Here is a 15,246-nt window from a genome sequence, read left to right on the forward strand (position 1 = left end):
ACCACATGCCGATGTTTCCGTTCGGCCACACCGTTATGCTCAGGCGTATGAGGCGGTGAAGTTAGATGACCGATGCCCTGTGATACCAAGAACGGCCTAAGAGCAATAAACTCTCCTCCATTATCAGAAAATAGAGTGGTGATCTTATCCTGAAACCGATTCTCCACCAAAGACTTGAAGGCAACAAAAACATCTTTGACTTGGGATTTAAATTTAAGTGGATAGAGCCATGTATATCTTGTGAAATGATCAATAAAAATCAGATAATATTTGAAATTTTCAGAGGAAGTGATTGGAGAAGACCAAACATCTGTATAGATGTAGTCAAGAGGTTTAGAAGAAGTAATCGTGTTTGTAAAAAATGGGAGTTTATGACTCTTATTGATGAAGCAATCTGAGCAAGACAAATGTTTTTGTGGAGAAGAAGAAAATGGTAAAGAAAATTGAGAAACAATGGTTTTTAAAACTGAAAGAGAGGGTTGCCCAAGTCATAAATGCCATGAACTCAAGTCCGTTGGTGGAGATGGTGAGACCGAGAACGCCGTAATGGAACCACCAGCCATCGGCCACTCATATAATTCGTTTCTAGTTCTGCCTTGGAGTAACTTGACCCCCGTGCTCAGATCCCTCACCTGAAATAGTGCCGGATAGAAATGAACCGAAACTTGATTAGTGTTGCATAATCGAAAAACTGATATCAAGTTCTTTCGAACATCCGGAAAATATAAAATATCTTTGAGATCAAGACAGCGAGATGAAGTAGGAAGGGAGGTAGAACCGGTATGTGTGATTTTGAGGCCAAAACCATCCGCAATCTGCACCTCCTCACCACCAGTATACGGTTGATGAAGAGACAAGTTGGCAAGATCAGATCTTAAGTGATGTGTGACACCCGAATCCATGATCCAATTCCCCGGATTATAAGGAGGCACAATAGCCATGTTGGCACGAGGTTGCCACGGTGTGGAGGGTCTGCCGGAAGGCTGATAGTTTCCACCGGAGGGTTGATAAGAACCACCGGAGGGGAGCTGAGAACACCTCCGCGCACTATGACCAAAGACACCAAATAATTGACAACGACCTTGGTAACCTTTGCCATGAAAGCCACGGGAGTTTTGGTGGTGTGAACCACGGGACGAAGGCCGATGTTGACAGGAGGAGTTGTTGTTGTTGTTGTTGGAGGGCTTGTAAAAAGCAGCATTGGCCGTGACCGCAACAACGGAGGACGCAGAACCTTGTGTAAGAAGCTTCAACTCATAATTAATGAGTTTTTCATGAATATCAGGGATGGAGGGAGGCGTGTCACGACCCTCGATCTGTTCAACAAGAGGCTTATAATCCTCAGGAAGCCCACCTAACAGATACTCGATCTGTTCTTCATGTTCATATTGTTTACCAAGCGTAGCAAGTTGATCGAAACGAACAACCAAACCTTGAACGTATTCATCAACAGTACAAGAACCCATCCGCCATTGCTTGATCTGTTCTCGAAGCTGTTTGATGTGTCCCCACGTCGGTTTAGCATACATAGAGGAAAGAAGACTCCATATCTCGGCCGATGTGGAAGCCTTGGAGAGCATGGGTTGGATCTCAATCGAGATCGCACCGAGAAGGCTAGCAACAATGAGTTGATCTTGCCGTTCCCAAAGATTATACTCTGGATTAGGAATAGAAGCTTCACCTTGGAGCACAGTCGCATCTGGTGCAACCGTGGTGCCATCAAGATACCCGACAAGACCGTAACCTGCAAGCAAGGCACGAACTTGACGGTTCCACATCAGGAAATTGGAAGCGGTGAGCTTGGTGACATTGGACATATTGATGTTATGAAGCTGGGATGCAGAAGCAGGATTGATGACATCAGATGGAGAAGCAGCCATGGTAAGCGAGAGATCGAAGAAACAAGAGATGAAAAGAAAGTAGAGAAGCGGTGGAAAAAAATTTTAGGTTTAAGATTTTACTTGCTCTAATACCATATAAGGAAAGCTTGTATTATACATGTGTGTGTTTCAATATATATAGTGATGAGTAATAGGGTTTTTATCAATCACTAATTACAACATTAGCCCTTAATATATATCTCTCCTCTATACCTAGTATGCAAGACCTTTCGCTCTCTCATTGTGTCCCGTGATCTCAATTGGACGCGATATGAACTTAAAACACAAGAAACAGTAGTTTATGTGTACTTAAAGTTTCCCGACAGTCATCATCCATCCTTGTTCACCCTCTGGATAAAACCTGACTAAATCCTAAATAACCAACTCGAGGAGAAGGAGAGGTTGTCTACCGGAGATGTTCGGTTGGTACAAACACCTTCTTCATATATTTCTTATATACCAACCTTCCCCGTTTCGGTTGGTTCAGAATGGTACGGACTCAGGCAATGCGATGCTCCGTCTTCCCTCACATATATCCGTAGTAAGGGTATACATGGTTAATTATGGTGTGAAGCCACCAACATGACTGTAGCTCGAGAGAAACCCCTTGCATGTGACCTGGAAGGGAAATTATATGTAATTGGAGGCTGCGCCGGTAAAAAACCTAAGAATTTGGGTGAAGTTTTCGATCCGAAGACTCAAAGTTGGGAACCTTTACCTGTCCCTAGCCCAGAGCTACGTTTTTCTTCAATTAGAACAATAGAGGCAATGGAAGGAAAGCTTTACGTTAGAAGCAATGAGAAGAAAGACTCTGTTTATGATCCAGAAACAGATGAATGGAAGGTTGCCCCAAAACCACTCTATGTGGAGTGTGAGATAGATAATGTATGGTATTGTTGTGATCGAAAGCTGCGCTGCTCGTGGTATGACACAAATCGAGAAGAATGGAGAGTGGTCAGAGGGTTAAAAAAGTTGAATAAGTATGGTAGTATTACTGGTATGCCTGGAATAGCTGAGTACGGTGGAAAACTCTTAATTCTATGGGAGAAGATTTCGTTTAATCAGCTTGGATACTCATACAAGCACATTTGGTGTGCGATGATTGCGCTGGAAAGACGTCATGGAACTACAGTTGACGAGGTTTCGGGAAACATTGAGTGGGCTAATGAAGTGCATACGGGTCCCAGCTCATGTGTTTTCTTGCGTAGTGTACTATATGTGGTTTGATCAAATATAATCATGTTTATTTCTGTTTTGACCATTACTTATAACTTTCTTTAAAATAATTATTTATTAGATGATTGATTCAGTCGGTTTCCTTAGATGAATGAAACAGAGAAAAATAACCTAAAGCGTGTTTTAAGCTCCTTAAGGTTTACAAGACGTCTCTACCGCTATGAATCCATCGTTTTTGTCACTTCCTGAAGAAATCATATTTACCTGTTTAGCCCGCATACCGAGATCGTACTACCCGAAACTCTCCCAAGACCTTTCGCTCTCTCATCGTATCAAAAGAGCTCAGCGATGCGCGATTGGACCTTAAAACAAAAGAAACCGTGTTTCAAGTCTGTTTACATTTTCCCATTGATCATCGTCCCTCTTGGTACACTCTCTGGATAAAACCTGGTCAAATAACGTCTTCCTGTTGTTATTCTTATCAACCATTGCACATCGTTTCGGCTGGTTCAGAAATGTACGGATTCAGCCGATCTAGTGCTCCGTCCTCCAGCATGTGGGTATGTAATAAAGAGACTAGGTTATGAGGTTAAGCCTCAAACATGAGTGTAGGCTGTGTAGCTCGAGAGAACGTTATGGCAGACGTCCTCAATGGGAAACTATACGTAATGGGAAGTTACGCAAACTATGGTGAGGTTTTCGACCCAAAGACTCAAACTTGGGAACCTTTACCTAACCCTGGCGTCAAGCACTGCTTTTCTTCAATTAGACAAATACAGGTAATCGAAGGAAAGCTTTACGTTAGAAGCAATGAGGAGAGGGCTTCTGTTTATGATCCAAAAGAAGGTATATGGGATGTTGAAGAAGACTATTTAGCGCAATGTATGGTATCGTTGTGATTAAAACAGGTGCTGGTGCCTGGTGGTATGATGGAAATTACGACAAATGGAGAGGGGTTAGAGGTTCAGCTACGTTGAATTGGTATCACGGTGAGAAACTCTTAATCTTCTGGGATGAGTTTGTGCGACATGGTACTTGTGATCAATATATACAAGGATATTTGGTGTGCCGTGATTGCACTTGAAAGGCGCAATGGTATAAATGAAATTTGGGGAAACATTGAGTGGGCTAGTATTGTGCTTAGTGCTTACAGAAAAGAAAAAAAAAACAATGTACAATAAAGAATGTATTGTTGTGATGAACATAGCTGCTTTTGGTATGATACAAATTGTAAAGAATGGTGAGTGGTCAGAGGTTTGTTTAGCTAGGTTGGATATGAATCATCCTTCTGGTATATTACGGTGGGAAACTCTTAATGTTACGGAACAAGTTTGTGCAACCCCTTGTCAATACAAAGATATCTGGAGTGCGGCGATTGCGGTTATCAAAAGCGATGGTATAGATGAAGTTTGGGGAAACATTGAGTGGGTTAATATTGTGCTTACGGTTCCAAGCTCATATGTTTTCTTGCATAGTATATACTAAATAAGGTTTGATTAATTAAATCTAATCATGTTTTCTTTTTGACCATGATATATAGTGAAGAAATAATGAATGAATACATAGAGAGACATGAATGACATGAAAAGATAAAAGACAATGAGACACAAAGATAATGGAGAGGGGTTAGAGGTTTAGCTACGTTGAATTGGTACCATCGTAGTGGTACGATTGAAACAGCTAATTACAATGAGAAACTCTTAATCCTATGGGATGAGTTTGTGCGACATGGTACTTGTGATCAATACAAGGATATGTGGTGTGCCGTGATTGCACTTGAAAGACGCAATGGTATAGATGAAATTTGGGGAAACATTGCATAGTATACTAAATAAGGTTTGATTAATTAAATCTAATCATGTTTTCTTTTTGACCATGGTATATAGTGAATAAATAATGAATGAATACATAGAGAGACATGAATGACATGAAAAGATGAAAAGACAATGAGACACAAAGATACAAATATGTTTGACTTAAATGATTTACATCAATATAATTTCTTTAAATATTTGTCGAGTAGATTGTCAACGATCACTTGATAAGCTCTTTCAGTCGGGTGATAGGTATCCCAGAATATATAGGCTGAAGAATTTGTACATGTGAATGGGTTAAATGCGTTACACAAATAGGATATCGCAAGAGTTCCTTTACCGCAGCATCCTCTATCAGCTACCTCAAAACCTGAAGCGAAATGAGATAAAATTGATGAATATAATATGTACTTTGAAGTAACATAATAAATTTTTTAAACAGAAACAAATACATAGATAAATCTGTTAGATGGACTTACCGTATTTTCTAGGGTTCTGGATCATGTCATAGAGAGTTTCATACACATCAATGTAAAGGATAACACCATCCAACTCTTTATCTAAAGAATCTAGTGCTGGAGAAAGTCTTGAATTGAACTGTTTTGCCATGTTGTTTAAAAGATGATTACATCCTCTTGTTAATAAACCTCCAAATACAGTTCTTTGAAGTGGAACACAACCAACAGGCACTGCACTAAACACTCCTATTTTGCGAGCTCCAAGCTTATGTAATTCCTAAACATTAATAATATAGAGATACATTACTTTTTTGGATGCAAGTATATCGATTATTAGTTTATATATTAGTTATAGTACTTACCCTCACGAATTGGACAGCAGTGTCAGCCAAAAAATTGGGATACGAGGTACGATCATATGTAATAGCTCGGGCTAAATAGGTGTGAGCAAGGTCATTGCTACTAGACACCACGACAAAGAAACTGTTTTCCAAAATATCTTTGGCTTTTTCTTCTCCAAAATGTTTCTTGATCTTTGATATATATTCTTTGAAATATATGAGTTGATCCCACACCGATATCACTGACTACAAAAACAAAACATAAATTTATTAAAAAAAAGGAATCGTCACCCACAAGAAAAACTAACGATCATGATGAGAGAACATTAGTTTACCATCATTTGAGCTGTTAATGGATCATAACCAGTTCCTCCAGATGCAAATGTTACACCTTTAAGAAGATCCTCAGGCTTCAAATCAGGATTCATATATGCTGGTAATGTCTTAGCCAATCCCAACTTTTCAGCTGAAATAATTTATAACATACATATAAATAGCTATAATTTAGATATTAGAAAAAAATGAAAGAATAGTTCAAATGGGTTACCAATAAGATCAGAAGGAACTCTTCCATCAGAAAACCTTCCGGTGGCGGAGCCTCCAGGGAAGTCTTTGCCATATGGAGGGAAGTTACACTTTAGAAGAGTTGGAAGATTGTTGTTATTTCCTGTATCCATTATTGAATCTCCAAACACGATTAGTGCTGGGATTGTTGCGTTTTTCCCTTGCTTGGCTGCATTGGCTTCGATGGCGATCAATACCAAAGCGATCAATAACACTTGAAACTTCATTCTCTCTTGTTTGATTAGTTTAGTTTTCTGCTTTGAGATTTTTATTTGTGTTTTACAAATTCAAAGACATGTGTGCATGCTTATATATCTTGTGTTCTGTTTGTTGGATTGCTAAATTATGTCCTATTGAACTGTAGTTGTTAGGTTCTATGATATCTCTAATTAGTTATTACGTTTTGACATTAGTTGGAACGACAACGAAATTCAATTGTTATGTCTTACAATAAAATGGTAACTAAATTGGTTTATAACTTGAATATACTATGTTTGGAATATACACCAATTTCATTAATATAACCATACATTGATTAAGAACCCAAAAAAAAAAGAGTAAAAGTTGAACATGATATCTCAGCATATGCATATATATATGAGATTAGAAAAATTATTTCAAATTTCGTTTGTTATGAAGATAAAATATGCATATTCTGATGGTGAGACAATGAGACACATGCATTTTAGAGCTATCATTTTATTAGTCAAAAAACTTCAACTTTTGCATAACCTTATCTCCAAAATGCGCGTTACATACCAAAAACTACAAGATGTAAAGATTCGATAAAATAATTTAAAGACTCTTATAAAAACAAACATTGATTTAGTAAAATAATCAAAACAAACATTGAAACAATGGTTAAAAGTTAAAACCATGACTTCTGTTCACTATAACAGAGAGAAACGAAAGACTTTCCAAAACCAAATCTTACGAGAAGCCCACACAGGCCACACTACAGCAAATAACTAAAATTTGAGTGCTAAACCCTCTTGGCAAAAATCACAGATCGTTAAAATTTTGGAAGCATGGAGACTGTCAATTCTAGGTACGAACGTTTGAGTTTTGTCGGTTTCCTCCACACGATTTTGGTATTTATGTTCGAAACAAACGATACATCTAAAACTCGAATCTATATGGCTGATTCTGTTTCCAGGGGATGATGTTTGTGTTCTGCCTTTACACGAGTGATTCTAATCTAGACGATGATATTATCTACAACCCAAACCCAAAAGGTCAAGGCAGATTTCTCTTGGCGATGAGGCTTTGATTCTTGATTTGGGTATCACTGCGCCTACTAATCGAAATAGACTCCATCTATTTCACCCGCCACGATCGTGTCTGTCACCAGAAAAGTTCATCCCTAGATATCTCTGTGTTTAACCTTGCAAGTTGCAACAAAGACCCTCAAACACTTCTACGGTTTCTCCAACTTTAAAGCTCAAGGATGCTCGACGGTTTCTCCAATCTTGAATTGTTTCTTTCTACAAGAGATTTCCATATTCTGTTCTATTTCTAAAATTCGTTTGTTTTCATTTTTACATTTTCTCCCTTTCAACCCATAAAGAGGACTATATAATTTTAACTCATATCTCTTTCTCTGTATTCCCTCTAGAATTTAAAACATCAATGCCAAAGGTGTCTAATTAAAGAACCAACAAAACCATAAAAAACCAACATAAACGAAATGAGTGTGTGATATATTACAACGCAGTAATATATTACAGATGTCTTTGGGGTTAAAATCAAATACCTAAACAAATATACAAGCCAACCATACCAACCAACGCATTTACCAAAGAGTTAATGAAGAAAGAAAAGAAACCTAAAAAAAAACCATTTTAAAGAGTCCAAAGAATTTCACTAACCTTGTGAACCTAATTGCATTTATCATTCTGCAACTGTCATCTATATGTATCATTCTGCAATGGGTTTCCCATGTTACCTCCACTCATTCTCTGATGAGCTTGACTAGCGACCCCGAGCTTCAAATCTCCAAACTGATGTATTAGCCCACCAGCTGCATCCCCTGTTACAGACCATGGTACAAGATTGTACCCTGGAATGCTCGTACCCGAAAGATCAAACCCGTTCATGTAAGGGAGATAACCAAGAGTGTTGGTGGGAGGAGGAGGAGGAGGAGGAGGGCAGTAAAAACCAGTGGGTTGCATAAACTGATTGCTCCATGGAACATTAGGCCCTTGAGCTGTGAATTGGTTGAATTGGCAACCATAAGGATACTGAGGGGCTTGGACACTCTGATGATAACCAAAGACGGGAGCATACTGTACAACCATCCCATATCCGTTCTGTTCAGGGACATAAGGTGTTGCTTGAAAGCTGCTGTAGGTAGGAGGAACGTTAAGATTACCATTATTGCTCTGGATTCCTTCTTTAGGTATTGCACGTTTCACTTCCACACGCTTATCACTCAACTCATGGAAACTACTCTGCATAACAACCTCAACAGACTTCTCCGAATCATATGTAACAAACCCAAAACCCCTTGGCCTGTTTGTCACACCGTCATGCATCACAACTACATCAGTCGTCCGACCAAACTTCTCAAAGTAGCTCCTGAACTCTTCTTCAGTCGTGTTAGCCGACAAACCTCCAACAAATATCTTCTTGGTCCTATGCGTAGCAGTACCATTACTCGGCATCATACCATTACTCGGCATCGTACCATTACTCGGCATCATACCATTACTAGGCATCATACCATTACTCGGCATCTCATGGAAACCACCATTGTTCTGTTGCTGTTGAACTTTGCCCTCTAATAGAGGGATACTAAACCGATTCTGATATATAAACTCATGTCTCCGAATAGCCTTTCTCACATCAACCTGATGTTGTTAAAGATACAAAAGACACTCTTTATCAATCCCTCAAAAAAAAACCAAACTTGACATAGATGAAACAACAAGTGTTAAAGAGAAAAAAAAACTTACGGATTTACCGAGAATGAAGTGAGTATCTTTAAGAGCTTTAACAACATCATAATCCTTAGCAAAACGAACAAACCCAAACCCTCTAGATACTCCAGTGACTTTGTCTTTAGCTACAAGAGCTTCCAACACAACTCCATATCTGCTAAAATGCTGTTTCAAAGCTTCTTCACTAGTCTCTTTCCCAATACCACCAACGAACAACTTAAACCGATCATAATAATCCATACCCTGAAAAACCAAAAGAGAAGAAAACCCTAAAAATTGCAGGCTTTGTCTTAAATCTCGGGATTAGACGAAATTATTGCCCTAATTTCGAAATTGCACAATCAAAACATTAGAATTATCAAATCAAGAAACCCCCAAATCATCATGTACGGAAACCCTAATTTCGAAAAGTTTTGGGGATTCTAAATTAAGAAGTGATTATGGAAAAACAGGAGAAAGGAGACACGAAATTGAGAAATTAAAAAGAAAGCCCTAAATTTTGGGGGGGGGGGGGGGGGGGGGGGAAGGACTGTAGAAGAAAGAAACCCTAGAAAAGCCATGGAAGAAGAGAAGAGGAAAAGTTTACCAGATAGGAGAGAGAAACAGTAGATTGATTTGACACGGCGCGAGAGAGAGAAGACGAAACAAGAGAGTTAAAAGTTAAAAAAAAAAAACTCTTTTTAGCTTCCCTCAGTTAGTTTAACCTGTTTTTTTTTGTTTTTAAACATTTATATGGACAACGTAGAATATGGGCCTTAAGAAGCCATTATCAATTTAAGGCCCAAATATTATATTATGTTTTCCTCAAGTATGATTGTTTATTTGTTGGGAAGAGAGCGGGAGGATATTTGGTTCAAAAAAAATAAAACTAAAAATAAGAGGAGAGGATATTTAGGATGTGAATGGTAATATGTATAAGTGCTTATTTTAAGTTTTTTTTTTCTGAGAGGATATTTGGTTCAAAAAAAAAAAAAAAGAGGAGAGGATATTTATGTATAAGTGTGTAATTGAAAAAAAATCTGATTTATGTTACCATTCATATATTTAGTATCCGAATGGTGACAATGGATTTAGTAGTGCGGAACATGCACTTTGATGGTGCAGTACGGTTCAATTACAGTATGTGCGGGAGAAAAATATTTGGGGATAAGTGCGGTTTATGCAAAATAAACGGGATAAAAACTGTTTGATTGGTGAAAAATTATTTGAGATGCAGATTTCATATCTGAAATTTTTTTATATATAACTCAGATAAATCATCCGGTCTATGGAAGGGCTTCAGACTAATCCCTAGAGGAGGTGCAACCCACATATAGACTTTCTCTCCGGATATTGCATGGCGGGTTATATGATATGACAATGTTGGATTGAAAATATTAAAAATAAAATATTATTGATATGATACTTCAATATGGGTTAAATCTTTATTTTACTATTTTAACAACACCAATATAAAATATATCAAATCAAATTGATTTAGTTAAGATTGTATTAAATAATTTTTTTTGTGCGGTATACTATGGATTATATAGTCAATCAGTCGAACTAACATAATAGTACATTAGCAAAATTAATATTAAAATAGTACATTAAAAAAATAAAAATAAAAAGTTAAAAATTTGCCATGTGATATACCGCAGATCATAATATAGTTATAAACTTATATATATATATATATATAACATATATATATATATATATGTAACTTAATTAAGGAGAGATATATGTGATTTAAGAAGAGTTATATTGCACCTATATATAACTTAATTAAATAATCAAAATAAATATATTACTATTAAAGGCGGTCCATGGCCTAAATGCACCGCATAATTCAAGTCGACCGCTGCTTAAAACATTGTTCCACAATGAAAGGCGGTCCATGTGTAATATTTGCTTTAATACGCAACTTTTTGTTTTTAGAAAGAAAAAAAAAAGCAAAAAGTTAATGGGTTTGTTGATTGGTAACCATATGCGGGTTTTTTTTGTTTGTCAATTCCGTTTTTTATTGTGTCACCACTCACTCCCTAAATTTAGCTCGTTGTACAAGATAATCTTTAAAATTTTGGTTTAATATTTAAATTTTGTAAAAGATAGCTTAAGTGGTATGACAAAATTTGGATGAGTAGATTTTTGTATAGAATATTTATGTTTAAAGGTTAACATGAGGAAGCTAAACATTTAGGCCATGAATGTTTAAGAGTTTTAAATTATAGATTTTAGATTTATATTTTTGGATTTTGGATTCTGCAAATAAATGAAAAAGAAGAAAACAAAAATCAAATCTTATTTTTAAAAACTCATCAAAGTATCTGAAAACTAATATTGGATTTTCTGAAAAACTAATATTGGCTTTTCTGAAAAAAAATGTATAAACTATAAAAACTATAGATTCTCTATTATGGAAACTACTTTTCTATAATCTTGATTGGATAAGAAAATTGTTATTGAAAATTAAAAACCAAAAGACGAAAACCATTCTAAAAGTAGTACCATTTAAGAAGTTTAACTCTAGACTTAAGGTTGGAATTAGCTTCATTACACTAGCATCTTGCATTCACGCTTTCGTCATTTGAATTTTCACTCTTGGATGAAGCTGTATTAGCATTGGATTTATTTTGCTAGTAACATATTTGAATTCCTAATATTGTGAAGGCACATTTTGTTTTTTTAGAAGCTTTTATGCAAAGGTTGTAAACCCAACATGGATGGTATATATAATTTTTTTCTTCTAAATAACAACATGTTTTGTAATTCGTAAAATCGATAGATAAGATAATATTTTTTTAAAGTTTTTTTTCATTTATCGTATATTTTAAAAGATAATTAGAAAAAATCAAACATTTCTCTCTCCAGATATGTATAATTCATTTTTTCTAGGAAAAAAATACTCACCTAAGATCTTTTATTTTTATCAAAAAAATTAACTCAAAACAATATAGGATGTTAAATATATATCAAAAGTAATATTAAAATTGTTAAAAAAAAGATAGTAATATTGTATTAAATTTTTTTTTATCATTAATTATTTTTACAACCAAGTATTTTTTATAATCAAAATTAATAGTCATTTAACAAAAATACCTTGTGCTTGCATAGTACGAGATAGAACCTTTGATGTAAATCAATGAATTATCTATTCTTGTGTACTATGCTTCTGAATTAAAATAAAAGAAGTTATACAATATATTTAAAGATTTCAAGAAAAAAGCATTAGAAATCGAAGAAGATTTTTTATTGCCTTAAATACTTTATCAATATAAACAGACGTATTTCCTTTATAAAAGTAAATAAATTGTGTATTTTAATTAACGTGTGGCTGAAAAAAAAATTACTTCAATTGAATAAATAACATGGTCTAAATAATAATATCAAGTTTGTTAAGGTAACATAGAAACTTAACACATAAATTTTAAGACCATCATCAAACCAAATTTTATTATTTTTAATTCAAATTGTAATTCTAAACCTAAGAATCCAACAAACCCGAAAGATCTCAACTGAAGTCGTAGATAAAACCACTATCCTTTATCCTATAAAGCACAAGTCACATGTCCAATCAAATAAAGCCACATCAGATTTTGTGTTATTTTTTTATTTTGGTAAAAAAAAACAAATGTACACCAGATCGTGTAAAAAAAATAGGAATCTTTTTTTAAAAAACAACTTAACCAACTTCATGTACGAAACTGTAACAAACTTCTGGACTCTTTATTAATGAGGTTTCGATTTTCTGTATGTGTATTATAAGACCAAGTACAAGCCCATAAGCCCAACCTTTTGTGAACCTAGAAGCCTGAAAACCCATTTTTCACGTTCTTTAGCGTTTTCTCCATTACGACAAACACAACAGCTTAAAAAACCGTCCCTAATTTCACTCCCACTAACAGCTTCACGTTCATGGTGGTTTACAACGAATCCATCTTCTATATAAATCCAATTTTAATTTATTCTCTCTTCAACTTTCTCTATAAAACAAAATCTAAAACACAAAAAATCATAGCACGATAAAACCAGTTTTATCTTTGATTACCACTTTACCAGTCACCACCACCGTATTCACGGCCAGCCACCAGATCCATACCTTCGGTTCGAACAACCACAACCTCCTCTGTTTTAATTCTCCGTGCTTGGCTCTTGGAGCATTTTCTACACTCGTAAGTCTCTTATGTATCTTCTCTACACGCACATTCTTCAATAAAAAAATGCTGATTTGTTTTTGTAAAGATGAATAGTCACCCAAAGGACTCTGATATGCTCATGCTAGTATAGCAAACGGGCTTGAGCCACGGTCAGTTAAAAGATGTTTATTTGAAGATTGTTTCTTTATCTTCATAGTGTAGTCTGTGTAGTTTATCTTTTAATTGTTGTGTGTTGTTATGTTTGTGCAGGAGAGTCACAGAGAGAATAGGAGCCTTTTATTCCTCAACTCAATTTTTAGAAGTTAAAATGATTTGTTTTGGGGCTCATTTGGTGGGAAGGAGAGATGAAGGGTTTGGCGAACACATGTTCAGCATGTATTCAATAAAGAAGAAAGAAGACGGCGAAAGAACGGTGGTGAGAGAAAGAGGATGGGATGGACGACAGTGGAGCACATCGAAACTCGGCGGCGAAGTATATCTTCAACTGAGCAGAGAGGGTTTTTTTTTTTTTTTTTTTTTGTCAACCATTGGGCCACAACAGGCCGGCCATTAGCCTAATCCCTACATTCATAGGGAACGGGACTCGATCCCTGGGTGTGATAGTGCCTTGTGCATTAAGGACTTACCTTTGGCCACTGCACTAAGGTCAATTCACAGCAGAGAGGGTTTATCTTATCTCCTTTTATTTTATTTTCTAAGAGTAAAAGGAAACGTTTTGTGGTTTGTGAGAAAAAAACTATATATATATATATATATATATATATATTTGATTGTTGACAAAAAATATATATATATATTTGATTTTATATTAATAACCGTTTAAATATATAATTTCAGAAATTAAATTAATATTAGTTTATGTGGTGTTGCATATAAGTTACACAAATCTTAGTCTTTAATTTGTTACATTTACTTTTAGTAGTAACATAAAAAAATTGCAAATATTCAACCAAATTATATTGTAGAATATTTAAATATATTACTTTTTACAAATTAATTTACTTTTAGTACAGTAACATTTTTGCTAACATTCAACCAAATAATATTGTAAAATTACTTAAAATTCTATTACTTTAATCTAAATTAATAATTAGCTATATATTATCTTATTACAAATAAGAATTCTATTATTTTATATTATTACAAATAATAATTATGTGCGTATGCACAGGTCATATACTAGTAATATATATAGCAGACTCTACATTGATGGGTTACTTCAATATTTAATTCCAAATATATGTTAGAATTGTTACCTAGACATATTATTGCATCTAACAAAACAAATCCAAATCTATTTATCGTTTGATTAATTAACATAATACATAGATATTATATTAGTGACAAAATTTACCTCAATTGTTAATTATTCATAATTTAGTCTTAGTTAAAATACTAGAGTACTTTAATACTTAGTTTTTAGTTTTGATCAAATCTTAGTTCTTACATAATTTCAGACGTATAAATGATATTAATATATGTTTACACTATTTGATAATATGATAATATGTTTTTATATATTTTGGACCCATTTAGAAATAATTCCCGATTATCTAACTATTTCAACTTTTTCTAGTATTTTGAAAAATCTTCGGAAAATTTTATACATGAGATAAAATGACAGAAGCGATGGATGTGTGTGTACCTATAGACGCAGATTACGGACGATAGACTGGCAAAAGGGCCACTAGCCACTAAACCAATTTGCCATGTGAACATGAAATTTCACTTCGAAAGGGACCATTTGGTCCATTTTCATTATTACAATTTTATAAATTCAGTCATCAACAAACATATACATAAATACATTTTAATAGAGTGTCACATGCATACGTACATGTACATTCGTCGAAGGAAAAAATATATATATATATATATTTTTTAGGAAAAAATATCTTTTTTTTTTTTGAAAAACATGTGAATTTCATTAGATGA

General features: G+C 34.9%; 2 protein-coding genes and 2 pseudogenes across 3 annotated transcripts; 2 read left to right on the top strand and 2 right to left on the bottom strand.

Moving 5' to 3' along the window:
• Positions 1–2,462: 2,462 nt before the first annotated feature.
• Positions 2,463–3,107, top strand: LOC109129466 (F-box/kelch-repeat protein At4g39753 pseudogene; annotated as a pseudogene).
• A 152-nt stretch (positions 3,108–3,259) lies between these two features.
• Positions 3,260–4,541, top strand: LOC109129467 (putative F-box/kelch-repeat protein At5g28160; annotated as a pseudogene).
• A 338-nt stretch (positions 4,542–4,879) lies between these two features.
• On the bottom strand, positions 4,880–6,510 carry LOC109124912 (GDSL esterase/lipase At1g59030). The gene is made up of 5 exons (XM_010471941.2): positions 6,217–6,510; positions 6,005–6,135; positions 5,691–5,915; positions 5,350–5,605; positions 4,880–5,240 (listed from the first exon to the last, which is right to left on the bottom strand). The coding sequence occupies exons 1-5, from the start codon at positions 6,458–6,460 to the stop codon at positions 5,047–5,049; spliced, it is 1,050 nt and encodes a 349-aa protein (XP_010470243.1). The 5' UTR covers positions 6,461–6,510; the 3' UTR covers positions 4,880–5,046.
• Positions 6,511–7,912: 1,402 nt separating this feature from the next.
• On the bottom strand, positions 7,913–9,878 carry LOC104750184 (RNA-binding protein 1-like). Of its 2 annotated transcripts, none has more exons than XM_010471947.2 (3): positions 9,759–9,878; positions 9,188–9,415; positions 7,913–9,082 (listed from the first exon to the last, which is right to left on the bottom strand). In XM_010471947.2, exons 2-3 carry the CDS (start codon positions 9,410–9,412, stop codon positions 8,138–8,140), a joined length of 1,170 nt encoding a protein of 389 aa, XP_010470249.2. In that variant the 5' UTR covers positions 9,413–9,415; positions 9,759–9,878; the 3' UTR covers positions 7,913–8,137. The 2 variants fall into 2 exon arrangements, with proteins under 2 accessions (XP_010470249.2, XP_087345984.1); XM_087489858.1 differs by having other exon boundaries at positions 9,196–9,415; positions 9,759–9,864.
• Positions 9,879–15,246: the final 5,368 nt, after the last annotated feature.

The sequence above is a fragment of the Camelina sativa genome, chromosome 16, assembly GCF_030686135.1.
Source record: "Camelina sativa cultivar CO46 ecotype springtype chromosome 16, ASM3068613v1".
In the NCBI taxonomy this organism is placed as follows: domain Eukaryota; kingdom Viridiplantae; phylum Streptophyta; class Magnoliopsida; order Brassicales; family Brassicaceae; genus Camelina; species Camelina sativa.

Bases quoted from the DNA above. Each gene is read 5' to 3' on its own strand.
- LOC104750184 (XM_010471947.2), bottom strand. From the start codon at position 9,412: ATGGATTATTATGATCGGTTTAAGTTGTTCGTTGGTGGTATTGGGAAA. The intron at 9,083-9,187 runs GTAAGTTTTTTT...TAACAACATCAG, and splicing joins ACTTCATTCTCGGTAAATCC to GTTGATGTGAGAAAGGCTAT.
- LOC109124912 (XM_010471941.2), bottom strand. From the start codon at position 6,460: ATGAAGTTTCAAGTGTTATTGATCGCTTTGGTATTGATCGCCATCGAA. The intron at 6,136-6,216 runs GTAACCCATTTG...AAATTATTTCAG, and splicing joins AGTTCCTTCTGATCTTATTG to CTGAAAAGTTGGGATTGGCT. The intron at 5,916-6,004 runs GTAAACTAATGT...TTGTTTTTGTAG, and splicing joins CATTAACAGCTCAAATGATG to TCAGTGATATCGGTGTGGGA.